This window comes from Lepidochelys kempii, chromosome 26 (genome assembly GCF_965140285.1).
Source record: "Lepidochelys kempii isolate rLepKem1 chromosome 26, rLepKem1.hap1, whole genome shotgun sequence".
Classification (NCBI taxonomy): Eukaryota; Metazoa; Chordata; order Testudines; family Cheloniidae; genus Lepidochelys; species Lepidochelys kempii.
The window spans coordinates 7,325,709-7,351,613 of NC_136405.1; the positions used below are offsets into that span (position 1 = coordinate 7,325,709).

The 25,905-nt window shown below is 42.9% G+C and overlaps 1 protein-coding gene and 1 long non-coding RNA gene across 3 annotated transcripts in view; one reads left to right on the plus strand and one right to left on the minus strand.

The window, feature by feature from the left end:
- Positions 1-25,213, minus strand: part of LOC144929901 (uncharacterized) — a 52,399-nt gene extending 27,186 nt beyond the window's left edge. The window contains exons 1-4 of one of the 2 annotated variants that reach the window (XR_013635057.1): positions 22,895-25,213; positions 11,723-19,134; positions 3,331-3,448; positions 1,632-1,838 (exon numbers count right to left, since the gene is read on the minus strand). This is a non-coding gene — a long non-coding RNA (uncharacterized LOC144929901). Of the gene's footprint in view, positions 1-728; positions 1,839-3,330; positions 3,449-11,722; positions 19,135-22,894 lie in introns of those variants that run through there. The other variant, XR_013635056.1, reaches the window with a different exon arrangement.
- On the plus strand, positions 12,313-17,946 carry NEFM (neurofilament medium chain). The gene is made up of 3 exons (XM_073325068.2): positions 12,313-13,483; positions 14,501-14,625; positions 16,075-17,946. The coding sequence occupies exons 1-3, from the start codon at positions 12,422-12,424 to the stop codon at positions 17,384-17,386; spliced, it is 2,499 nt and encodes an 832-aa protein (XP_073181169.1). The 5' UTR covers positions 12,313-12,421; the 3' UTR covers positions 17,387-17,946.
- Positions 25,214-25,905: the final 692 nt, after the last annotated feature.

Consider the following 25,905-nt stretch of genomic DNA (forward strand, 5'->3'; position numbering starts at 1 on the left):
AGTGTGAACTCTAATGAAATAACAAACAAGTGCTCCCCAATCTGGATAGATTAAGACATCATCCCCTGTGAGCAATCACAGGCAGCATTTGAAATAACAGTGTAGAGTATTATTATTAAAGTTTATAGACAGTGTAATGTGGATTTCCCTCAGTTGCATTAATTTGACTATTAATTCACAAGGAAATATGTAAATGTTAACCTGAGAATATGCAGGTTACAAAAATGCAGCATTGGAGCATCACAACATTTGCAGTATCAGTCTTGCAATGAATGCAGCATTGTAGAGGGTAATTTGCATCCCTGCATCTTTTACATCTGCTTTTGCTCTTCAGCTCATTCCCACCCTCACCTTTCGTAGGAGATGAGAGAAGAAAATCTGAGGCAAGAATATGCTGATAATCAGGGACTCAAAGACTTACAAAGCACAAGCACCAGAGCCTGAAAATGACAACAATCTACAGGACCCTAATGAATATAATTGTTCCAAAGAATACACAATGCCATTTTATATTGGCAGATTTAGAAAAACCCTCTGACAGCCCCTTTCCATTTCAGATGAAAAACTGAGCTCCTGTTTTATCTCAGACACATTAGTCATTGTTATGTCAGATCCAGAGCTACTCATGAAAGTCACTGATTAAAGAAAGAAGAAAAGATTTCCTTTGATGGTTCCATTTCTAAATCATCGAATGAAATTATTTCAAATTACCAAGGGCAGCTCACTATAAATAGTCCTTTTCCACATGTATTTATTTAGAGTGTGTTACACTAATCTCCGTAGACATTCTGTACATTCTAGCTCCTTAGCTGGGGAGACTTTTAGCTCTTCTTTAACAAAATCATCTAAGAGAGATTTTGACAATAAAATTAGCTGGCAAAATGTAGTACCAGAAGTATTGATTTTCCTCCTCTGAATGCCTGTATTATTCAATTTCTTCATTTATTGCTGTCCTGCTATTAACTTGGAGTTATTTCTGTTGAGGATTCACAATTGGTGTTATAGCACTGCCTCTGAGTCAACGTGTACTTGCAACATGTAATTCAGAATTCTGAATACAGTAAATAATTCAGTTTTAGGAAGATTTGGTGTATTGTACAAAGCACACACAGTCCCGGAATTACTTCTCTGATTGAAACAAGTCATATTTCGATACCCACCGTTCACATCAGCGTCCAGTCAGACAGTGGGCATATTAGCAGATATTTCAAATTTTTATGGAAAAATTGAGAAAGTTTTGTTTGCACCATGGCCAGAGTTCTGAATACAGGTAGTCAAAAATGCAGCAAAGTACTTAATGAGGATGGCCCACACCCTAACAATACCCAACTTCCATTGAAACCAATGGGAGTTAAGCACCTAGATACCTTTGAGGATCTGGGCCCATGTGCCTAGCTGTAAGCATGTGAGTAGTCCCAGTGAAGTCAATGCTGTTTACATGCTTAAGGTGAGGCACACCTTTCAGTGTCTTGCTGAATCTGGAACATGAGTGACAAGACGAGAATCCAACTGAGTTCTTGGGAACCAGCTGGAATAGGTTCAGGGGAACCTCAACACTATTGAATCCATGCAATGGGCAGCAGTTTATCCTTCTTCAGACAAATTCTTTGGGAAATATTGGGACAATTTACCTGGTGCACTCAGTTGCAGTTTTGCCAGGGATGAGTTGGTCACATTCATCAATGATATGCTGATCCTCAACCTCCACCTTCTCCATCTCTTCATTTGTGTATTGGATTAAGGCCCCTATGCCATTTCGCACTGGACAGTTTATCAGGTGGTCCAAACTCAGGAACACTTGCCGGACCTGAGTCCTTGAGCAGTAAGTCACAACCCATCTGTAAGAAATAAAGTGGCCAAAACCAAATCCTGGGGTTTTCAAAGGAGTCTCATGAAGAAAGGTGCCCTAATCCCATTGGGAAATTCAATGAGAGTCAGGCAGCTAACTCCCTTAGGCTACTTTGGAAGCCTCAACCTAGGTGATAAGATGATATCGAGGGGTTCTCGGTTGCTTTCTATTAAGAAGACACAACAAAAATTTTATGCAAGATAAGCCTCTTGAAGAGGCCATCACCATGTTTTAATGCTTACTAGATTCTTTCAGTTACAGTCAAGGGTTCCCACCTGAAAGCATCTTCAACTATGCTGCTGAGTGTATCAACACTAACAATAGAGTCTGCCTTGGAAGAAGAATATGCATGCATCAGTCTTAGCAATACCTCAGCCACATAGAGTTCTCAAAAGACTTCTGCAAGGTAGGTACTGCCTTTAGCTCCAGTTATAAAAAAGGAGTCATGACAGTTAATGCAGAATCATTGCTGAGCTTCAGACTTCCATTGGCTTTCCCTCTGCAAATCAAAGACATCCACTAGAAGTGCAATTAACCTAGATCCAAATTAGACTAGCAGGGGGGAATTGCTTCTTTGCATCGGTCTCTTGTTTAAGAAATGGAATCATCCATATGTAAGTGCACACTTTTTCCCCCTTTCCCCTGACAGAGGCAAGTCAATAAAAAAGGCAAACACTGCAAAGAACAGGCATGTTACTTTTTCAATGGCACTTATGTAAAACTGAGCGCAAAAGTTTGGTGTCAGTGAGCAGATGAGTTAAAGACAAGTGCAAACATAGGAGCAGATCCTAAAACTTAATTTCAGTTGTCAAGTATGACCTCGTAATGTGTTTGTAGAATTGGGCCAATTATCATTGTTAATCCTCAGATTATGAGCTATATCCTCAGCAGGAGTAAATCAAAGTATCTCCCCTGCAGTAAAGAGGGCTGGTGTAAATCAGCATTACTATGGATTTGCCAAAGAGCTCAGCATGCCTAAATGGGAGCAGAGATCTTTGGAAAATTTAGTCCCCAGTATGCATGCTGAGCACTTAAAAATATAGTCTAATGGTCCTTGTAGCACCTTAGAGACTAACCAATTTATTTGAGCATGAGCTTTCGTGAGCTGTAGCTCACGAAAGCTCATGCTCAAATAAATTGGTTAGTCTCTAAGATGCCACAAGTACTCCTTTTCTTTTTGCGAACACGGCTGTTACTCTGAAATCTAATGGTCCTGAGCCCCAATCCATGGATCTATGTTCAGTTCCTGGCTTTACTAAAGACTGTGTGACCTTAGGAAAGTCACTTAATCTCTCTTCATGCCGTATCTGAAAAAAATGGTGACCGCAATATATCCTCTGTCTATTCTGACTGTAATGTTTTCAGAGCAGGACTTTTCATAGTGTCTGGTCATTGCCTTCCACAACGGGGTCCCGATCTCCATTGGCACCTCTAAGTGCTATCACACAGTATAACTAATAATAATTGAAGTCAATGGCAACCTGTCTTTGATGTCAGCAGTCCACTCTCCAGCCTTGAAATCATTGTTCTTCATTTTGTCCGAGAATTTGTCCTTCCAGGAATAACATCACAGCGCAGCAGCATGTGGAGGTCACAGCACTGGCAAGAAAAGCAGCCACACTGAGAATGTATTGTAGCCACGTTTCAAAACTATGTTTTTAGTTCAAGGAGGTTCAAAAGCCATCAAAGCCGCTATCAAAGCTAGAAGGGAAGACGAGCTATTCTGGACTGCTTTGGCACTAAAAAAAGATTAGTTTCCCCAACTTGTGCTACTTTCCGTATGCCAACTTTCAGCCCTGTTCAACTGAAAACAGATGGCACACCCAGGAAATATGGCCACTGACCCTTAAACATGATGCTATAATTTGGAAGCACTATGGCAACAAAGAGGTGATTTTTCTTCACTTCCCAGCTACATCATTTAGATTTAGGGCAGGCATGATTTTTTTCCCTTTAGGATGTGGCTCAGCTGCGGAGACCTGACCCCTTGCATTGTTTATTTTGCTGTATGACTCACAAGGACAATTGACCAGCCCCTCTGAATGCAGTGTAGGTAACTGAATAGCTCTAAAGCAGCAGAATTCTCCACTAGGGACCAAACAATTCTAATTCAACCATTTCCTAACTATTGATCTGCGATCCCATGACCCTTCTGTGCCTTCCCTTCCATCCCTCTGCTCCTATCATTCATTGTTATGAATGCAGATGACCGGTTATTCCATACTGTGCTGCATTTTCTTTCCAGTTTACCATTTCTAACAGCATTATTACTTTCAGCATATGTTGCAGGTGAATTCAGTGTCCAGTACAGCAAAGGACAAGAAGCACTGAATTTGAATTATGTCTAGAAAGGCCAGGTAATATGCAAGTTTCTGCCATTGTACCTCAATCTTGATTTCCAGCACCTAGTATTCTCTTGTCCCAGACATCCTCCTCCTTGCAGCAACCCTACCGTCTACTCCCGGGCACACACACACACACATTGCTAGTTCTGGGCCACACTCACACCTCTCTGACCACACTGCTCCAGCTTCATCCACACATCAGTCCAATCCTAGACCTACAAGCTCGGCCAGCACATCTTCGCTCTAACATGAAGCGCCCCTGGCCTTTCCAGCCCGGAGTTTTTGCATGAGCAGATGCTTTCAGTTCTGCCAGATAGCATGATGGGTTTTTGATATGCACAAATTTCCACTAGGACCATAACACCTTCCATTCTCACTCGCCCTAGGGACTTAGTCAGTATTTGGACCTAGCTTTCCAAATTGGCAAAAAAACAGAGAGTTAATGCTATCGAAAACTTGAGTAACACAGGATGGTGTTTAAGAGGACACTATTACTGTGGAGTTCAGTGATGATCTGGATTAAATAGAATATTTTTAACACGAAGGCACTCACTAGGGTAGCCGCAGTTGAAGATCTTGAAGCCATTTTATTGCAACCCCATATTTTCAGGTGTTTCTTGTTTACATCCTAAGGACCTGATTCTCATGTACACAAAGGTCAATTTACACCAATGACAGTGAAAAGGGGCTTTTGAGCCTGACTCCCAGTTGCACTAAAGCCTCTTTACATTGTCAGAGTGGTGTAAACTGACCTTTGCACAAATGAGAATTGGGCTCAAATTCTCAGGCTAGGAGCATTTTTTTAACTCAGGGAATGAAAGTTTGCTGCCTTTCTGTTTTAACGCAGAGATTATTTAATATTTTGTTCTTTTATAGCACATTTGATCCAGGGATTTCAATGCGCTTTGGCAACATGAATAAAGTTTCACAATCCCTCTTTAATGTAGATATGCACTGTTATGACTATATTCTCTCTCTTCTAAGCACTTAGGACCTGCCTGATACAAAGCCCATTCAGTCTTCCACGGACTTCCACTGACTTGGTCAGGCTCTTAAATACCACACTGATTTGTACTCCAGAAAACCTTAAGATGGGGTAGAAGAGTTGACTCACCACGGGCACACCACCTCGTGGCAAGGTATGACATGACGCTCTTTCCCTCCCTAGCACCCAGCTGATTGTCGCTCCAATCCCACCAGGGTCCACCTCTTCTTGTAGTTCAGCCTTCAGGCAGCTCACTTTAAAATCTCTTCCCTTCCAGGCTAACCAAAGCGTCCACTATATTAGACTCAAGCCCACAGCTCTTCACGCCCTACAGACTGGTCCCACAGACTGTCCTGGGACACTGCACCGGTGTTATCTCTCTCTCTCTCTCAATGCCTCCCAAGGCCTTTTCCCCCTACCTGCCCAGCTCCACTCTCAATAGTCCTTCTCCTGCCTGGCTTAAGGGTGTTTCTGCGCTACCTTTTCTGGTGGATCATTAGGGGAACCCTCATTCCCTGATCCTCTCATCCCTGGAACAAATAGTCATGGTCTGTTCCATCAAACCCCCTTCCTGCTGCTTTCCTTGACTCCTCCTAACTTGACTTTCCTTCTGCCCTTTCCCACAGCCCATCCCTGTATTTACTATACATCTTCTCTCTAGGCCCTTCCTTCATTCTCTAACAAGAAGACAGACTCTACAGAATTCTTCCCTGTCTCATCTGGGCTTCCTCCCTTTGTAAGCTTGCTCCCCTGCAGGGCTTCATCTTCAATTGGGCCTGGCCCACCTTCCAGGTGCCCTAATTGAGCTCTCCAGCCCTAGTTAACCCTTTTGGTGCCAGAGTAGGGTATATACCCATCACAATTGTTAGAGATAAAATTCATTTAATCAACTGGTAAATCGAGGCACAGAGAGATTAAAGAGACTTATCAGGACTTGAATCCTGAAGTTCTGTCCAACAATCCCCTGCACTAATCACGAGACGATGCTTGGTTAATGGCTGTGTTTTAAGTCTGCAAACCAATATATAGCCCAATTTTTCCCCAGGTGAGTGGTCCCATTGACTATGTATGTGAAATGAGACTATTCTCTTGAGTATTGGAGTGCGGGATTTGGCTCATTACTGATATAATAATTTTAGGCATTTTTTCTTTTTTGCTTCTTAAAATATAGCTCATTAGACTGATTTCCAAAGCCCATTAAGGCAATGAAAAGACTCCCATTGACTTCAGCGGGTATCAAATCAGGCCTTTTATTTCTATAGCTGGATGAGAAGAAAAGGATTGGTATTAAATGCGGTTACTGTGCGGGCATGTGCTGTGACTGCTTTTCAGATTGCAATTTCATTGCACATTTGGAGCTCAATTGTCAAAGAATACACTTTAAGTGCTCAGTGGGGCTCAGTTCAGCAACTACTTCCAGTATATGAGCATGGAGAGAGGGAGATTTCCTCAAATGCAAGAAGAACCTACCATAGTGGACCTGCCATGAAGAACCTACCATAGTGCACTTGTAGATAACATGAGCAATCTGCACCATGTCAAGTATCAGAGGGGCAGCCGTGTTAGTCTGGATCTGTAAAAGCGGCAAAGAGTCCTGGGGCACCTTACAGACTAACAGACACATTGGAGCATAAGCTTTCGTGGGTGAATACCCACTTTGTCGGATGCATCCGACGAAGTGGGTATTCACCCACGAAAGCTTATGCTCCAATGTGTCTGTTAGTCTGTAAGGTGCCACAGGACTCTGCTGCTTAATCTGCACCATGTGCATTTTCTGTGATGAGACGATAAGAGAATTTCTTTTACCATGCAGATGAGGCTCCTTTATGTTCACAGGCATATTGCTTTGGTGAAATATGCTTTACAGAGTAAATATTGATTTCATTTCAGGGTCTTGGCAATTTGCAGCTGGGGATAAGCTGGGGATAAGCAATCTGTCAGATTCTTATGGGATGAGATGTACTATAATATAAAACTGATTTCACCCTGGGGTTTTGCACTTCAAATGTATTTGCAAGTTTAAAAATATGCCCAGCAATTAACAATTACACCAATTTGTTTACAGAACCATTCCATCTCACACCTGCCAAAAAAGTACCATTGACATTGTATTGTTCAGAGGACAATAATTACCCAATTGAGCCTTGTATCAAATTATACCTCTCAAGCTCCAAATATGACACAAGATGTGGGACAAAGACACCAAGTTATGTGTGTGTGAGGGGTGGGAGGTCTGCCCAGGAAATGATGAATGCTCAGAGTTTAAACTGATATGGCATTTGCCTCTTAATGTTAAATCGTCCATGGCTGAGGACACAGAGCTTTGGATCATCTGCATGCTGATGGGCTCAAAATCCACATTATCTCGCTGTCTTCCTCAGCAACTTTGCATACAAAATGAGCCATTGATCTTGCAAGGCCTCATACTGAGCTTTGCAAGAAGCACAAGTCTGTTGCATTCCAGCATACGTGTGAGTGGAAACCAGAATTCTGCAAGAAACATTCATTCATCCAGATACTGAATGTACGTTCTGTTTAGGATTGGGTCTTCAGGATTGTACTCCTTTCTTAGTGCAGTTTATCATCATCAACAGCAACATGAAACACTTCTGCATACAGAAAATAATGCATATGTGTGGAAATATTTGATTTAAAGTAATAAAGCACACGCACTAATTGAATGTGAATGTTGAAAAGCTGTCTAGTGCCAGAGAAGTGATACTGTGTTTTAGCCCTGCCTCGAGCAACTATAATCAGAACAGAAAGGAAATCATCTGTGGGAATTTCTCAGGCAAGCAAATGGTTTCCCCCATCAAAAGATTCATATTTTATTCTTTGACGCCTTATCAAAAAGCTTTAAAAAGTTAAATTGCTCAGACTATGCTGACTGATCCATCAGTCCTATGAAATTTGAAATAGAATGCTAAAAAAACCCCCCATGTTTTTCATCCTCTCTTTGCTTTTGCTTCTCTTCCCTTCACTGCCCTGGAAGGATCTCACGGTGGTGCTGAGTATGAGCTATAAACGTGTAAATGATCATCTGTCCTTAGTCCAAAAGCCCAGCCCAGGAGTCTCAGTTGTGAGAGCCCGAGCAGATGATGACAGGGCAAAAAAGGCTATTCACTTATGTGAGGCTGAATAGTTGGGTTTCTTACTCATTTGGTGGCCAGGTACCGAGCAATTCCCTTGAAGTGATGAGTGCCCCCCTTGACTTCAACAGGAGCTGAGGGGCCTAAGCATCTGTCGGGAAGCACCAGGACCTTACAAGATCAGGCTCCTGATGCATAGACCTGAGCGTTTTGTTCCTTAGCCACTGCCATATCCTCAGCTGGCGTAAACTGGCATCACTCCATTGCCTCCATTGGCAGGAGTCCAATTTATGCCAGGGGATGATCTGGTCCACCATAAATTAGAAGTAAAAGGAGAAAGGTAAAAATATCTGCTGGATGCCATATTCACCACCATATTTAAGATTCCAAGGGAGCCAAATCCTCATCTGATGTAAACTGGGGGTCGCTTTTTTGACTTTCATAGAGCGACACCAATTTACACTACGTGGGGATCTGGCCCCTTCTTTTAAGACTACCCTTAAAGGACAAATGTGCGGCCAAATCCTGAAGTCTTTACTCAGATAAACTCCCCACTGAAGCAAATTTATTCCACCTTACATGAATATTATCAATGCTCTCCTATATACAACATGATTATATTAAAACCTGCTAGTTCCTGAGGAAAAGGCTCTAAACCGGTGCATTAGTTTATTTATAGACTCCCCCCCTCCCATCCCCCAAGGTCTTGCATTAGCTAGCCTGTCCAATTCACTGCTATATCTCTCTATAATATAATCACATCCTTCCCTCTGTCAGATCCCAGCATGGGTTTTCTTAAAAGATTCTCAAGTTTTTTCATTATAATGATACATATTTGCTGGAATATTTTTATGGCAGCATTCAGAAGGTTGTATAATCTATATCCTGATGTTTGTTTCTTTCAAACAAGAAAGTTGCAAAAAAATCAGTCATGTCTTTCTATGATCTCTCTCCTCTTAACACTGGTTTTCCCAATAATGCACAATCAAGATTAAAAATAATGTATTTTCTTTTCTACTCTGTGTAAGTGGCAGCATTTCCCAGCATGACCTACAGTCCGCCTCTGCAAAGAGTGAGGCACTGTGGTTGTCTTTGGTCAAAAGTAACGATACTTGTGTGTCAAACTCTAAGACAAGAAGTTTTCCATATTTAGAAACAGCAGTCTTCATCTCAGAAATCCTAAACCAGATATTGACATAAGGTGGAAAGGAATTAGTTTCTTAAAAAAGGAAAATATTTTAAAGATTGTTTTTGCTGGCTCATTCTAACCTCCAGATCAGCTTCATAAAAATGTAGCATCTGTTTTGTCTACAAACACTTTATTATGGATCTGAAGTGAATGTTACCAGAACAGTGATTTTTGAAAATGAAAAAAACTATCTTTCTGTAAAGTGATTTCATAAAGACTTGTGTGAAAGTGTGTGTGTGCGTGTGCGTGCATCTCTTTTTGTCATAACTTTCTGATTTTTTATAAGGTAATCAACATATACTATGATAATGACTGTACTGTATACAACTTTACATTGCCTGAATTTAAGTATTCCATAAATAAGTCAAACTGGATTAGCACTTGATTACACAGTAGCAATGTGTTTTGCATACTAACCAATTGGATTTTGAATAAGCTGTGCATAAACATATTTAATGCAAATGGATTTTATTGCAAGAGTAAATATGGTTCTTCTTTTAATTGTCTTTCAGCACAATTGTCTTGTTTTCAGAGCATTAAAAGAATAATAAAAGTCCCAGGCACCAGTGTTAACCTTATGTTTTCTCTTACAGTAAGTTCTCCCTATGAGTAATTCAACATGAACATATTCTGTTTTTTTTCTACAGTTCTTTAATCAAAGGGAAAAATAACAATACACCAGATCATAACACATCTTTTATCCTGAAAATTAAGAAAACGCAATATCATTATTAATAGCATTTTTGTCTTGACTTCCTGCTGAGTCTAGAGAGTTCTTCCCTGCACCCCCCACCCTGGAAAAACTATTAGCAAAATTAATAGAATGCATTTAGAATCCGTGATTGCTTCAATTACCCTAAAACCTTCTCCATATACCAGTCTTATACAACTCCGAATAGGTTAAACTGGGGGTCTGATAGGTTCTGTTTGCAAATGCAATTCAGCAGATACCTTGGATAATTCTGACTTCCTTTCTCCACTGACTGCAGTGCTGCAGTCCTATGACAACATCATATTAGTGAGCGAACTGTGGTACAGTGTTCCATGTGGCCTGAAAGTTTAACCCTGTCCCTCAGACTGTCCTAGCTGTATAGTGAAGAAATGCTGCAGCATTTTAAACATAATTTCAAACACAGGGCTAAAAATGAGAAGGTAATTAGTGAACAGAGTTTTGTTTTTCGAATTTTACCGATTTCTGAGTCGAAAGAGGCATACATTTTCAGTGCCTACAATAAGGAAGGAATTCAGGAACCATAGATCATTTTTATTCCAGGATCAGCAATGATTTATCCCTGTAATTAACTAGTTAATTGACTGTGTACATCCAAGAATGCAAAGTCCACAGGATGCTAGCTAGTCACCACCCACGTACTCATCAAAAATTACACTGTGCCCCCAAAACATAAGTATTAACAAGTCTTCAAAGAGAAAATGCACCAGGCATTATTTTGATAGATAGATAGATAGATAGATAGATAGATAGATTAGATAGATAGATAGATCGATCTTTGGAAAAAACAAAGCCAAGAGCCAGAAAATGAGTAACAAAAGACTTTCGATCCAAGGGGATTTTGAAAAACTCTTGTTTCCCTGTACCAATTACAGGTGAGTGCTCTATCCCTGCAGTGGGTGCTCTATCCCTGCAGTGGTTACATGCTAGAATGCAATCAACTTCCTTCTGCAGAATTTCACGGTTCTGCTTTTATTATTTACCCCGAAAACTCGAAAGTCACTTCTGGTGCTTTCCATGATCACAAAGCAGCAATCCCACTTTCCTGTTAATCCACCCAAACCTCTGTTCTCTTTTCCAAAGCATTGTTGACCTTCAAATGTCAGACCTTTGTTGGGGGGGGGGGGTTCTTTCTTTTATCCCATCTTCTCCCTGCCTTCCTGCTTCCCGGGAGTCATCTTAATAGGAATGTCTCGGGCTAAGAATTTTACAGCTGTATGTGAAAGGAAATAACTTCAGGAGGGAACATCTAGTCACTCTCTGATCCTTTCTCCTACTCTGCATTGCAGATGGAGCCCCGGCTTGACACTCGCACGCTGCTCATTTAAAACAAACAGCACACTAGCTAGGCTTTATTATAGTTGCCCGGGGAGGGGCAATCACAGCACCAGACAAACCATCCGGAGACGTGTTTTTATTCTGCATGGATTTCCCCTTCCATCCCTTCTCCAGCTGCCCGCGCCGCTGGCCGTGGTGCTGAAACCGCCATGGCTATCTCTCCTATAGACACACACACACACACACACAGACCTTACCTGACTCCCCAATGCATTCAGTGGGCTCTCCCTCAACTCTAACGCAGAATGCCTGCCCGGGCCCCCCTTGGAGAAACTCCGCACCCCCCACCCACCTCCCTGTCTAGCGTAACCTTCGACTTGTCGCTGTTCTTTCGCAGGGAGCGAATTGACTCTGCTCCATTGTGCTTTGCTCCGTGCAGTCGGTGGAAGCGAGCGGGGAGGGGAAGGAAGGAGAGGGGAAGGATGGGAGGGGGAGGATGGGAAAGAGAAAAGGGAAGGGGGTAGGGATGGAGGAGATGAGGAAGGCGAGAAGAAGGGGGGAGCTAGGGGAGAGGAGGAATAGAGAAGGGGAAGTGATGAAAGAAAAGAAAGAAAGAAAGAAAGAAAGAAAGAAAGAAAGAAAGAAAGAAAGAAAGAAAGAAGAGGGGAGGAATAGGCGAGGAGAGAAGGGGAGGGGAAAGAGGGGAGAGAAAAGGAGGGCGAGGAGGGGGGAAGAAAAGGGGGGAGAACTGGCGGGGAAGGTGGGAGGGGCCAGCTGCCGGGGGGAGGACCCCGGGGGCGGCTGCTGTGCCTTTAGCTGCCACGTGTCGCCTCCCTGGCCCGCCCCCTCGGAGCATGTGTCTGGAGCGGCGCTGCCGGCCCGGCTCCGGTATATAAGGTGCGGGCACGGGCAGGAGCCGCGCTGTGAAAGCCGCCCACATCCCAAAGTCTTCCAAGATGAGCTACACCCTGGACACGCTCGGCAACCCCTCCTACCGGAGGATGACCGAGAGCCGGGCCATCTACAGCCGGGCCAGCGCCTCCCCGTCCAGCGGCTTCAGGTCGCAGTCCTGGTCCCGGGGCTCCCCGAGCACCGCCTCCTCCCCGTACAAGCGCAGCGCCCTGGGCGCGCCGCGGGTGTCCTACAGCTCCGCCGTGCTGAGCTCCTCCGAGAGCCTGGACCTCAGCCAGTCCTCCCTGCTCAACGGGGCCGGGGACTTCAAGCTGAGCCGCTCCAGCGAGAAGGAGCAGCTGCAGGGGCTGAACGACCGCTTCGCCGGCTACATCGAGAAGGTGCACGGCCTGGAGCAGCAGAACCGGGCGGTCGAGGCGGAGATCGCCGCCCTGCGCCAGAAGCAAGCCGGGCGCTCGCAGCTGGGCGACGCCTACGAGCAGGAGCTGCGGGAGCTGCGCCGCGCCCTGGAACAGGTGAGCCACGAGAAGGCGCAGCTCCAGCTGGACTCGGAGCACGTGGAGGAGGACATCCAGCGCTTCAAGGAGCGCTTCGAGGAGGAGGCCCGGCTGCGCGACGAGACCGAAGCCACCATCCGCGCCCTGCGCAAGGACATGGAGGAGGCCTCCCTGGTCAAGGCGGAGCTGGACAAGAAGGTGCAGTCGCTGCAGGACGAGGTGGCCTTCCTGCGGGGCAACCACGAGGAGGAGGTGGCCGAGCTCCTCGCCCAGATCCAGGCGTCCCACATCACGGTGGAGAGGAAGGACTACATGAAGACCGACATCACCGCCGCCCTCAAGGAGATCCGCAGCCAGCTGGAGTGCCACTCCGACCAGAACATGCACCAAGCCGAGGAGTGGTTCAAGTGTCGCTACGCCAAGCTCACCGAGGCGGCGGAGCACAACAAAGAGGCCATCCGCACGGCCAAGGAGGAGATCGCCGAGTACAGGAGGCAGCTGCAGTCCAAGAGCGTGGAGCTGGAGTCGGTGCGGGGCACCAAGGAGTCCTTGGAGAGGCAGCTGAACGACATCGAGGAGCGCCACAGCAACGATCTCTCGACCTACCAGGTAAGGGCCCCACCCCGGGCAGGTGTAAAGCAATGCAAAATGCAGCCCAGCAAGGGAAAAAAGGGGTACCTCGACCACTGCAAAATGAAACTCGTGCGCTGCCGAGCGACCGTGGGCAGGGCAGGGGCGCAGACGGACTGAGTTACCGCTGAGATGCAAACGTGGCTTGTGCGAAACAAATCAAAAGTTCCGGCAAAGGTGCCAAAAATAAAGAAAAAAACCCCATGCTAGGCAAAATTGGCTTGCGTCGTGCAAAAAGATCAGCTGTGCAATGCGATCCAGAGGTCTAATAAGCAGTGTTCAGTGCTTGTCCCCGGACTTTCACCCCCTTAGCTGTCTGCTCTTCCCTCTGATAGTAAATATTTAGTCCACGGTACCTCTTTACAAAGAGTATGTTTAATATTCCTGCTTAGATTGTTAACTGTTCTTTTAGAATCTCACATCGATTTACTATGCAAACTTTTAACCCTAAGGATAGAGTAAATGACCTTTATCAGAGAAGTTTAACAATTTGCAAATATACGGTCTACATTTTGCTGTTGCTTAGTCATAAAATAATCTGACCCAAGATTTTAAAAAGATGTTTTAACACAGCTTTTAACTCTTTACAGTAGTTTACTGATAGCTAATAAATATCTTAAAATACATGGGGAAAGTTAAAAGGTCAAACTTACAGTCCTCGCTGAGGTAATGCTCCCTCAGAAGGAGTTTTGCCTGAGTAACGACAGCAGAATCAGGCCCCAAAAGCTTTATTGTAATGCACAATTATTTGCAAAACGATGGGCCTGATTCACACACCCAATGCAGTGAGACCAGGATCAGATTCCTTTTGTGCGCTTATCCCTTTCTTATATTAGCCCTGGATTTTAAGAGTGGGCTTTTAAAGGGCTTCCTTACAGAACTTTTTTCAGTGCTGCTATTAAGTTACAGTATAGGAGTTAATAGTATTATCTGAGCAGGGATGCTTTTTGGATACAAGTGTAATTATGTTATGGGGATTTTATGTATTTGTTGCAGGACACAATTCAGCAGTTGGAAAACGAGCTGAGGGGTACAAAATGGGAAATGGCACGTCATTTGAGGGAATACCAGGATCTCCTCAATGTCAAGATGGCGCTGGATATTGAAATTGCTGCATACAGGTACCATAGGAATGCTGTGGATGTGTCTGGAATACTAATTGCACTGCAGATGCTGCTGGTTCCAACCAACCTCTGCCCAAACAGCTTTTATCATTGGCAAGGATTTTTCCCCTATAAGCATCAAACAAATGCAAGAATAGCCACTCAGCCAAATTATTAGCACTCTTCCAAATCTGTGCAAATGCAAGACCTCTTCACATTAAGAAATCTTCTTGAGTTAATAAGTGATCCGGCTCTGTGAAAGTCAATGGCAAAACTCCCATAGACTTCACCGGGAATGGGATAGGACCATTACACTGCAGTACAATGGTTCCATAATGCAGCATTCTGTTCTTGTTTGGTTCACAAAAGTAGGAAGCAGACGACTGTTTTTAATCTGTAATTATTTTCTTTCACTTCACTTTGAGCATGTCGAGCAAGCAGCATGGGTAGTTTTAATGCGCTCTTGTTATTTTAGAACACGGATGTACTTGGGTATCAGATGAGCACCGTTAATCTGCACATTGCAAAACACTTTCACATTTCTTTCTTAACTTTCCTTCAGAATCCTCTGTGAAGTAATCCTGGAGCAGGGACGTAGCTGCTATTGCCATCATCCGGCAGGATGGGTTTTTTTTAGCTTCTTTTGCATGGCTTTTGTAACTGTTTATTTGCCACGTTTATTTTTGAAACTGGGTTGCTTAATAAATAAATAAATAGACTGCAACAATGGCTTTAAAATAAAACATGAAAGCGCTGATTTTCTGGGTCAGAGGATTAGATGGGGAAAATGCATTTCTGAATATAAATAACATCAAAACAGACTACTGGAAAGTAAACATCTTTAGAGCCCTGCAGTGTGCTGGGCTTACCAAATATACAGAGAATGGATGTCTTTTATTTTATTACCAAGGTTAACGTGGTTTATTCTGGTGAACATATTATGGCTGAGAGTTTCAAATCATAGAAGGGATTTTCTCATTAATTCGATGAAATTAATGAGAAATAGGGATTCAAATGCCCTAATTGGCTTTAACAATCTAAGCTAGAATATTTATATTTTAAACATATAGGGCTTAGTCCTCAGAAGGTCTAGATCAGCATGGCTGTATTGAAGTGAATGACTATGCTCAGAACTGTGCTGATTTACACCAGACTGAGAATGTGGCCGACGCATTTTTGTTATAGTTTTACAAGACCCAAAACGTTGTGATCAAGCCTGACAACCACGAGATTTAAACCAAGCTAAGGAGAAATGTGTGTTGTGGGCAGCACTCAGATATTACTGTGTTGGGCGTAAGGTGCCTGATCCCAGCCTACTGAAGTCCCACTGAACATGACCAACAGATATTGTCATCGTCCTTAGCATATCCCACATACTTGAAACACCTTTCCAATTCTCTGAGACACTGCAGACACAAGACAGACATTTTACATGCTAACTTCCCCTCCTCCTCTTTATTTCCCTAGGAAACTACTGGAGGGTGAAGAGACAAGATTCAGTGCCTTCTCGGGAAGCATTACTGGTCCCACATTTACACACAGGCAACCCACGGTCACAATATCATCTAGTAAAATACAGAAATCAAAAGCTGAGCCGCCAAAGCTAAAGGTCCAGCACAAATTTGTAGAAGAAATCATTGAAGAGACAAAGGTGGAGGATGAAAAGTCTGAAATGGATGATGCCCTGGTAGCCATTGCAGAGGAACTGGCAACCGGAGCCAGGCAGGAAGAACAGAAGAAGGAAGAAGAAGCAGTGGAAGAGGAAATTGTAGCTGAGAAGAAAGCTCCAGTGAAAGCAGCTGCACCCAAAGCTGAAGAAGAAGAAGAGGAGAAGGGAGAAGAAGAGGAGGAGGAGGAGGAGGCTGCAAAATCTGATGAAGCAGAAGAAGGAGGTTCTGAAAAAGAAGAAGCAGAGGAAAAGAGTGAAAAGGAAGAGGGTGAGGAGGCTGAGCAGGAAGAAGAAGAAGAAGAAGGCGAGGCCGAAGCCGAGGGAAAGGAAGCTGAGGTGGAGATTAAGAAAGAAAAGGAACCTGAAGGGAAGAGCAAGGAAGAGGCTGAAAAGGCTGCAGTAGAAGAGAAGGTGGAAAAAGTGAAAGCGTCTTTAGCAAAATCTCCACCTAAATCTCCTGCAGCAGAAGAGGCTGCGGAAGAACAGAAGGCATCAAGAGAAGAAGCTGAAGAAGGAGAAAGTGAAGAACAGAAAGTGGTGAAGGAAGGTAAAGAGAAGGAAACAAAGGAGGAGAAGCCGGGATCCCCAGAGAAGCCGGGATCCCCAGAGAAGCCGGGATCCCCAGTGAAAGAAGAAAAGGCTGCGGTGGAAGAGACCATCTCGGTCACAAAGGTAACAAAAGTCAGTGTAGAGAAAGAGTCCAAAATGAAGGAAGGGGGCAGTGAAGGAGAGGAAAGTGACCAGGCCTCCAAGGGGTCCATGAAAGAAGACATTGCAGTGAATGGGGAGGTGGATGAGAAGGAGGAGGAGAAATCCAAAGAAAAAGAAGTGGAGGAGGAAGACAAGGGTGTGGTCACCAATGGCCTGGATGTGAGTCCATCTGAAGAGAAGAAAGGGAAGAGCGAAGAGAAAGTTGTGGTCACCAAAAAGGTGGAGAAAATCACGAGCGACGGTGCGGACAGTACAACCAAATACATCACCAAGTCTGTGACAGTCACCCAAAAGGTAGAGGAGCATGAGGAAACTTTTGAAGAGAAAATGGTTTCCACCAAGAAGGTTGAGAAAGTCACTTCTCATGCTGTAATAAAGCAAGTACAAGACAGCGACTAATAAATAGAAATTAAAAAAATTGAAAAGAGCTTGGGTTGTTGAAAAAGGTTAAGCCATATGACAGCTGCAAAATGCATGTGAGTGACAGCTTTAAAGCAAAACAGGTTCTCTCATGGAGGCTCCAGACACACTGTCTTTTACTTTTTTTTGTGTGTGTGTGTGCAATACTGGGGGGAAATGCATGCAAGCTCAAGATGTTCTCCCTCCACAGAATTTGGGGAATTAAATAAATAAACAAACAAATGCATGAGGAAAGGAAGCTTTTGAATTCCCTAAACTGTCGGAGGAACACATCTGAGGAACGTCTTAAGGGGTATTATGCAAAGAACCAACTGAGCCAAGAACCAACAGAAAACAAAACAATCATGAAAAAAACCCAGAATTCTCCTCGCCTTAAAAAGAGCTACTTATGAATAATTATGTTTACCTCACTGGTGCAATTAAGATGGACTTTTGTTCATGGGAGAACCTAGTTGACATTCACAGTACGCAACCTTTTGTTGTTCGATGTAGAACCGTCGCAGCAGTACTTGCTCAATAAAGGTCATATTGGAAACATGCCTTGCTCTGTGGTGTTTCTCTGATGAGTAGAATTTCTCCCCAGACTTTTTTAAATATAAATGATTCAGCATTAATAGTAAATTAGCTTCAGTTTACAAAGTGCTTGGGCTTTTTGCAAGTGTCTTTGCATTTCCAACCACTGGGAGCGTCTTTAAACAAACATTTAACAATCTGGGGCAAAAACTGGGGATTGGTCCTGCTTTGAGCAGGGGGTTGGACTAGATGACCTCCTGAGGTCTCTTCCAACCCTGATATTCTATGATCCGATGTCCATTGGAGCCAATGGGAATATTACCATCAAATTCAATGGGTGTTGGATTGGAACTCACAAGCTTGTAAAAAAGGTCCAGACTCACAGCCCTACAAAGTGAATGAGCCAGTTTGGGTCACATCATGCAAGCCTTACTTGCATGAGTCACTCTCACAGAACTACTTGGGTGAGTAGGGTGGACAGTATTTGATGTTTTAAAGCATGGATAGGAGTAGTTTAAGCTTCCTCTGTTCACACGGTACCCCGATCTGTAGGGACCACCTTAGGGGTGGAAGAGAGTCTCTAGAGCCCATACAGTCCTTGGCCCCTTTGTTGAGACTGCCACCAAGTGAGCCAGTAGGGATTGTGATGCGTTTTGGATACAGGTGTTTGTCCATTTGTAAGTTGGCTGAGAACCATCAATACATTTCACAAAGGTCTCCAAATACCCATCAAAAGGCAGTGACTGCTGATGGCTCTGGCTCTAGCTATGATTCAGCCCAGCAATTTAGAGGTGGATGCCTCCTTGACCAAATCCCTAAAATGCTCTGCTCCCCAACTCGTATCTGAGACTCTTCCTTGTCAATGTGAAACACCATTACACAGTTCAAAAGTTAAGAGTAATTATACTCTTTTGGGAACAGAAAACTGCCCTAAAGGCAACGTTGACATTAAATATAATTGATTACTTTTTAAATAGCTGTTCATTAAAAAAAATATTAATGAGATTATTTCAGACACACAACTCCAGTTAGCGATTGTTCAGATTACAGCATCTATGAGTCATACAGAAAACTGAAATGAAGACCTCAATTTCATCCCACTGAAATGAGAACAAAGGATGGGATTTTCAAAAGAGCTCAGCAATGGCCTCATTCTGCTTCCATTAAAGTCAACCACTTGCCTCTACAGGAGCAATGGCCCTCTGAATTCCAACCTATACAGAAAAAAAAAAGTTTTAATACACAATAAAACAAGCGTTAAGAGCAAAAGAACAATGTAAATGGGGCCTGATTCTCTTTTGCCTTCCATCTTGTGTGACCAATGAGACTTGTGTAAAATGAATGGAAAACACATCCACTCTGATTTTACACCTATTTTTCACACATGTAAATTGCTATTTGTATTACTGTAATACCTAAATGACTGCACAAGGCACAAGACAGTGGAGAATAGGGTCCATGATTTATTAAAAACTTAATAAAAAGAGATCTAAAAAAATCACAAATACAAAAAATGGTCTGCTGCTGTAAATCATCATAGTTCAATTGAAGTCAGTGGAGCACCTCGAATTTACTTCAGCTGAGGAGCTGACCAAATATGCCCTATTACAAGATAAATCATATATTCAGTATAATTAATGTTTTTATGGGAATTCAGATAAGGAATACTACTTGCTTCCTATTACCTTAGTATATCAGTTAAACAGAAGACTTACAATACTACCAGCGAAAAGAGTTGCCAATCATTTTTATCTGTCTGTATTCAGAATGAGACGCATCCTGAATTTCATGGGCTAAATGTAGCACTGATAAAAAAACCAATGATTTACATATGTCTTCTGCGGGGGGGTGGGGGGAGATTGGTGAGGCGGGTGGTGGTGTTAATTCTTTACTCTATCAATAATTGAAATTCAGATAGTTTTTTAATGGAAGGAGATGTGTGTGTTCGTAGCTGAAGGAAATGTAAAACATCCACAGTGGAGAAATCCTATCTAAACCCCTTTGTGTAGCAAAATAATGAAGGTTTCTCCTGCTGTTATCATTAATGAAATCTCTTCTCAACAGATTGCTGGATGACTGATGTTTAATTAAAGCAAAAAATTAGCAGATTAAATGGCAGCATCTCCATAGACAGTTTATTCATAAAAGATGCATCTCTCTCTCTCTCTGTATATATATATATATATATATGTTAGTGGCATGAAGAACAGACTTGTGCAGTTCATATATATAAAACTGCACTTTTATGCGTAAGATACCAACTAGCAGAACCACACAGAACTGTTCGTTAAGTCAATCAGAATTAATGAAGAGCGGTATGCAGCCATATTTAACTCCCCAGGGTGATCCAGTGGATATAGTGTACTTAGACTTTCAGAAAGCCTTTGACAAGGTCCCTCACCAAAGGCTCTTAAAGAAAGTGAGCCGTTATGGAATAAGAGGGAAGGTCCTGTCATGGATCAGGAGTTGGTTAAAAGAGAGGAAACAAAGGAAAGGAATAAATGATCAGTTTTCAGAATGGAAAGAGGTAAATAGTGGTGTCCCCCAAAGGTCTGTACTGGAACCAGTGCTGTTCAACATACTCATAGCCCAGACATAGATGAGAGGTTTATCGCAGGAGTGGGTGGGTGAGATTCTGGGGCCTGCGTTGAGCAGGAGGTCGGACTAGACGATCATAATGGTCCCTTCTGACCTTAGCATCTATAAAGAAAAAAAAAAGACTGGGACTTTTCAGCTTGGAAAAGAGACAGCTAAGGGGGGAATATGCTCGTGGTCTATAAAATTGACAGGTGTGGAAAAAGTGAACAAGGAAATGTTATTTATTCCTCATAACACAAGAACTAGGGGTCACCCGATGAAATTAATAGGGAGCAAGTTTAAAACAAACAAAAGGAAGTATTTCTTCACACAATACACTGTCAACCTGTGGAACTCTTTGCAGGTGGATGTTGCGAAGGCCAAAACTATAACAGAGTTCAGAAAAGAACTACATAAGCTCATGGAGGCTCTTAGCTAGGATGGACAATGATGCAACACAATTCTCTGAGTATCCCTATCCTCTCTTTGCCAGAAACTGGGAGTGGATACAAAGGATGGCTCACTAAGTGATTGCCCATTCTGTTCATTCCCTCTGGAAAACCTGGCATTGGCTGCTCTCGGAAGACGGGATGCTGAGCTGCATGGACACAGTATGGCCGTTCTTACATTTGTATGTTCCCCTTAAAGTTAATGGAAAAACTCTCTCAGATTTTAATGGGAGTTAAACTGGACTCCTAGAGGGCAAACATCAGTCTACTGCAGCACTATCCTCTAGCTACAATGGATCAATGCTGTCAGTTACACCAGGGTAAATCTGAAGGAATTCTTTCAACTTCGGTAGATGCATGTGGATTTTGGCCAACAATTAAATTTACATTATGAGCCAGATTTTCAGCTGGTGTAAATCAGCATGGCTCCCTTGAACTCAGTGGCGTTGCATCAGTTTACACCTTCTCTGAATCTGGCCCCATATGTCTAACATACACTTCAAAGGTCCAGGGTCTTCCACTGTGAAAATACAGTTGGCTTTCCCTGCACATTTATTCTTGTTTTATTTTAACCCCTAATTCTCTTTAACATTTGTCTGGCAGCCAGAGACCATTTTCCTGCAAAGAAACCCAGCCCAGAGACATTATGCCAATGTGTCACTGAAATCAGGATCTAAGTGGCTATCAGGTTTTGGTAGCAGGATCTGCAATGGGCTAAACTCTCTGCAGTATCAAGAACTGTGAATTAACCTCAATGCTCATTGAGATGGGTGGGATTTGAGGGCTCTGAACTGCTACCTCAATCGACCCTGCTCATTGAGAAGAAACAGATAGAAGCCAGGAATAACAGCTCTAGTGTAAAAAAATGAAACATTTCATTTGTGTCTATCACCAGCTGAGATTATGTTACATCTGTGCTACTTCATTATAGCACCCATTAACTCTTATGTAGGTTCCAAAGCATGAAGGAATGTTCAGCTCGATGGACCACTACCTGGGTCAAAATATTGGGCATTATCATTCGAATCATAGAATGTTAGGTTGGAAGAGACCTCAGAAGGTCATCTAGTCCAATCCCCTGCTCAAAGCAGGGCCAACTATCCCAGCCAGGGCTTTGACAAGCCGGGCCTTAAAAACCTCTAAGGATGGAGGTTCCACCACCTCCCTAGGTAACCCATTCCCGTGCTTCACCACCCTCCTAGTGAAATTAGGTTAGTTACAAGAGATGAATTTTTGGGTAAGATTTGCACCACTCGGTGGGCATTATGCATTTTAGATTTTTCCCCATTTATTCTTTGGCTTCGAAAAGAACATTTAGCTTCCCTCTGTGGTCCTTTGGTCTTATGCCAAGCTAAAAAGGAAGAAAGAAAACAATGATCCATAGTTCAAACAGAATTATCTGTAGGTGCTATATGTATGTAAAATAGACAAGTATTTCCATTGCAGTCAATGAGTCCATTCACAGTGCATCAAGTTAAGGATCTGCATAAGACTCTGCAGGATCAAAGCCTAATGATGCTCACTACGTGAAGTGAGTTAGATTTTGACCTCAGTCCTAGTGGACTTGCACACGTATATCTGGAGTCACAAACTAGCCTGATATTTTTTGTGTCATGCCCTCTTCCACAGTTATATCATACCATACGTATATGGACAAATTTTGATTACTAGTATGGTAGTTGTTTATATTAGGATAGCACCCTAGAGGCTCCAATTGAGATTAGGGCATCATTGTGCTAGGGGCCCTATATAGGCAAAGTGAGAGAGAGTCCCTGCCCCACAGGGTTTACAACCTAAATAGATAAGACAGACAAAGGAAGCATTATTAACCTCATTTTGTAGATGGAGAAATGAGACATTAGATGACTTGCCCAAGGGACCAAAGAAAGTCTGCAGCCAAGAGGCCACTGGAAACCAGGTCTAATAAGTCCTTTGTCTTGTGCCTTACCCTCAACACCATCCTTATAAAGGTCTCTGAGAAACCACAGACTCTGTGAAATCAGCAAGGCACAACAGTCCACTCTCAGCCTAGGGGACAGAGAGGCACATAGGATTAAACAGAGTTTTTACACAAAAGTGACTTACACCAGCATTTCCTCATGTTAATTTGTATTGTGATAGCACTGTTGTGGTCAGCATTGTACACACATGCAACAGTCAGTCCCTGCCCCAAAGAACTTATAATCAAAGCAGGCAGTCTTTCCTACCCACAATCTTTGCCCCCCTAGTGCCAGCGTCCACTGCTCTAGAGAAGCCCCAGCTGTCTCCTAACTGATCTCTCTCTGGTCATCTCCAATTACTCAGTCCATCAATTTACCCTAAACTGAGTCAATCATTAAACTTCAGGACTTGCAGTCTTCCTTCATCTTCATATCAGTATCTCAAAGACAGGCTTGCTTGGGGCAGTGGCTGCTACCTCTTTACTATCCCAAGCCTTTCTACCGCCACATCTCATGCTGTCTCCTTGCTTTATAGCTGGGCTCATCTTCCTTATTGGTCCCATCTGTGGGTGCATGCCTCCATGACTGGCAGTTCTGGCAGCTGTGCTGTGGGGTGGCCAGCCTGGTTACCTGTAAGAAGGGAAGGCTCTCCTCTCTCTTCTGTTTGTAAATCCCATTACAATCAGGCGAACAATAATATATACGAACAAAAACACTTTTATAGCCATATAACGGCATCCACACTAGCGGGTTACACCAAGTTAACTATATTGGTTTCTAAAATATTGTAGTTAGATTGGTACAAAACCAGCTTGTAGACTATAGGCAATAAGTAGATACAAAAAAACCAATGAGGGAAGCACAAAGAAACAACAATATACTAGTGAGCATGAAAAGCAAAGGTCACAACTACCTGCTGCCTATCCATTGTTGAAGTTTGTTTTGTATTATCACTCTTTTGAGCAAAAGGCAAAAAGTAATATTTCAGACTTTAATTATTTTCGAGCTGTAGATTTTTTATCTGTAAACTCTGATGTATAAAACATGTTAGTGAATTCAGGATATTTCCCAAAGTAAATGTTTCCATCTGATCTGTTTGAATAACCCACAGGAAACACAGCGCAAGGCGGAATAAGTAACAGAATAACATATATTTCTAAATATTTATAATACTGCATGTTTTAGATTAAATTAATATTTAATTTTGCTAGGGGGTTTTGTCTGCTGACATCTCATATCCAACACAGTTTGAAGAGAGAGAGTAAATTCAGCTCAGGCAAAACGGTTATTTCGTTTGCCTTATTTGTGCCAGTTACTTCTTAAAATCAGCATAATCACTGGAGGGATTAATTAATCTGGAACCCCAGAGAAGTTCATTAATCGATCCAAAAGCCCCCGTGAAAGGAATTTTAAAAATCTGAAGTTATGTGTGGCAGATACGTGTGTGTAAATTTAAGGACACACAAATAAAGACTACCACTAGACTACCAATGATCTCAGTGGTCTTAGGCTCAGGCAATACATTACTAATGGATGATTAATGAGAGTCATAAAAGCACCACACTGCTCAAATAAAGGACAAGAAAAGGTGAGCAAAACAAATATAGGTCAGGACTGAGATTCATGGGGAGGGCTCTTTGGAAGGAACCTTATGCCTAACAACACCTGCTTGCAAAATGACTTGTTTTGGCCATTGCCATTAGGTCCTAAATTTTCCAGAACTAAAACCCAATTTAGAAGAAGAAAAATATGCTTCTTTTCTGGGAAGCTAGTAGCTGTATTTCACAGGATATACAAATGAGTCCCCATTCCCAGTGTATGTCACACATTACACTCAACACCTGGGTTTAGCTTGTTTTTCATTTGTTTGTGGCTCCCCCCCCCAACAATGCTAAAAATAATATTAAATAATAAATGAAAGCAGCAAATAATTAATGGTGAAATATTTAGCTAATGCAACATCCTGAAGCTTTTGAGCATTTTGTTCTACCTAATAGGAAAACAAAACCAAACCAACTTGATTAATAAGAAAAATCATTGGTTTGAATCCATTTCTGATCAGCTGTGACCTATAGATGTTTTGCTCACCTGAGATTCAGGCCCAGCCTTGGGGGGAGGGGCACAATAGATCTTGTAATGAAGACAGAGCCTTGGGATGGCAACTTCACTGACTACCCTAAAATGCTGCCCAGATTAAAGTGAGAGGAGGAAAAGTTTCCTTATGTTTCCCCCTCTGCTGGTCTGGTTTACTGCATTGCGTCAAAAAGAGCTCCCAGGTTTATAAACATGAAACAAGTGTTTCTAGCAGAATAACTAGGCGCCCTGGGATCTGTTCGAGCTCCCACGCACAGCAAATACAGATTGTCCTGTTCCCTTTTACCAGCAGAGCAGAACTCCAGGAACCAAACAAGGCTGAGCAGTCCCTGAAACCAGTAAATATCTGCAGTACATTTCCCTGTCTGTGTCTTGCACGTTTCCTAAAGAGCTGGCTTAAAACCTTTCGACCTTTCTTCCAACTAGCTTGTAGCACGTTCAAAAGGGAGGGCTTGGGGATGAAGATAAATGGGATCTTCTACAAGAAAAGTTCAGTCAGAGGAAATCTTTGATGACAGGACTCTCGCCAGGCTTCTTTGATCTTGGTTTATTTGCAAATTCCAGGTAGAGTTGAAGTGGCAGAATAACTGCTTTAAACAAAGCAACTCCTGGAGGCAAAAGAAATGCACAGGCCTGAACAGGACAGGGTGCTGATCCCAGAAAAAAAACATGAATAGAGGGACAAGGCAGGTGAGGGAACATCTTTTATTGGACCAACTGCTGTTGGTGAGCAAAGCAAGCACAGAACGATAGAGAGGTCACTTCAGATGATAGGCGAGACCTGGATCAACAGCTGATGCTCCTAGAGGATTTGACCTTGTGAGGAGCTAAGGAGCTAAAGTTCCCCCTGAAGTCGGTGAAAATTGTAGGTACTCAGCATTCTGCTGGATCAAGCCCCCAGGTGGGAGGCAAGTTCATTAATTTT

Coding starts and splice junctions, on each gene's coding strand:
- NEFM (XM_073325068.2), top strand. CDS start 12,422: ATGAGCTACACCCTGGACACGCTCGGCAACCCCTCCTACCGGAGGATG. Junction 13,484..14,500: donor ACGATCTCTCGACCTACCAG/GTAAGGGCCCCA, acceptor TATTTGTTGCAG/GACACAATTCAGCAGTTGGA. Junction 14,626..16,074: donor ATTGAAATTGCTGCATACAG/GTACCATAGGAA, acceptor TTATTTCCCTAG/GAAACTACTGGAGGGTGAAG.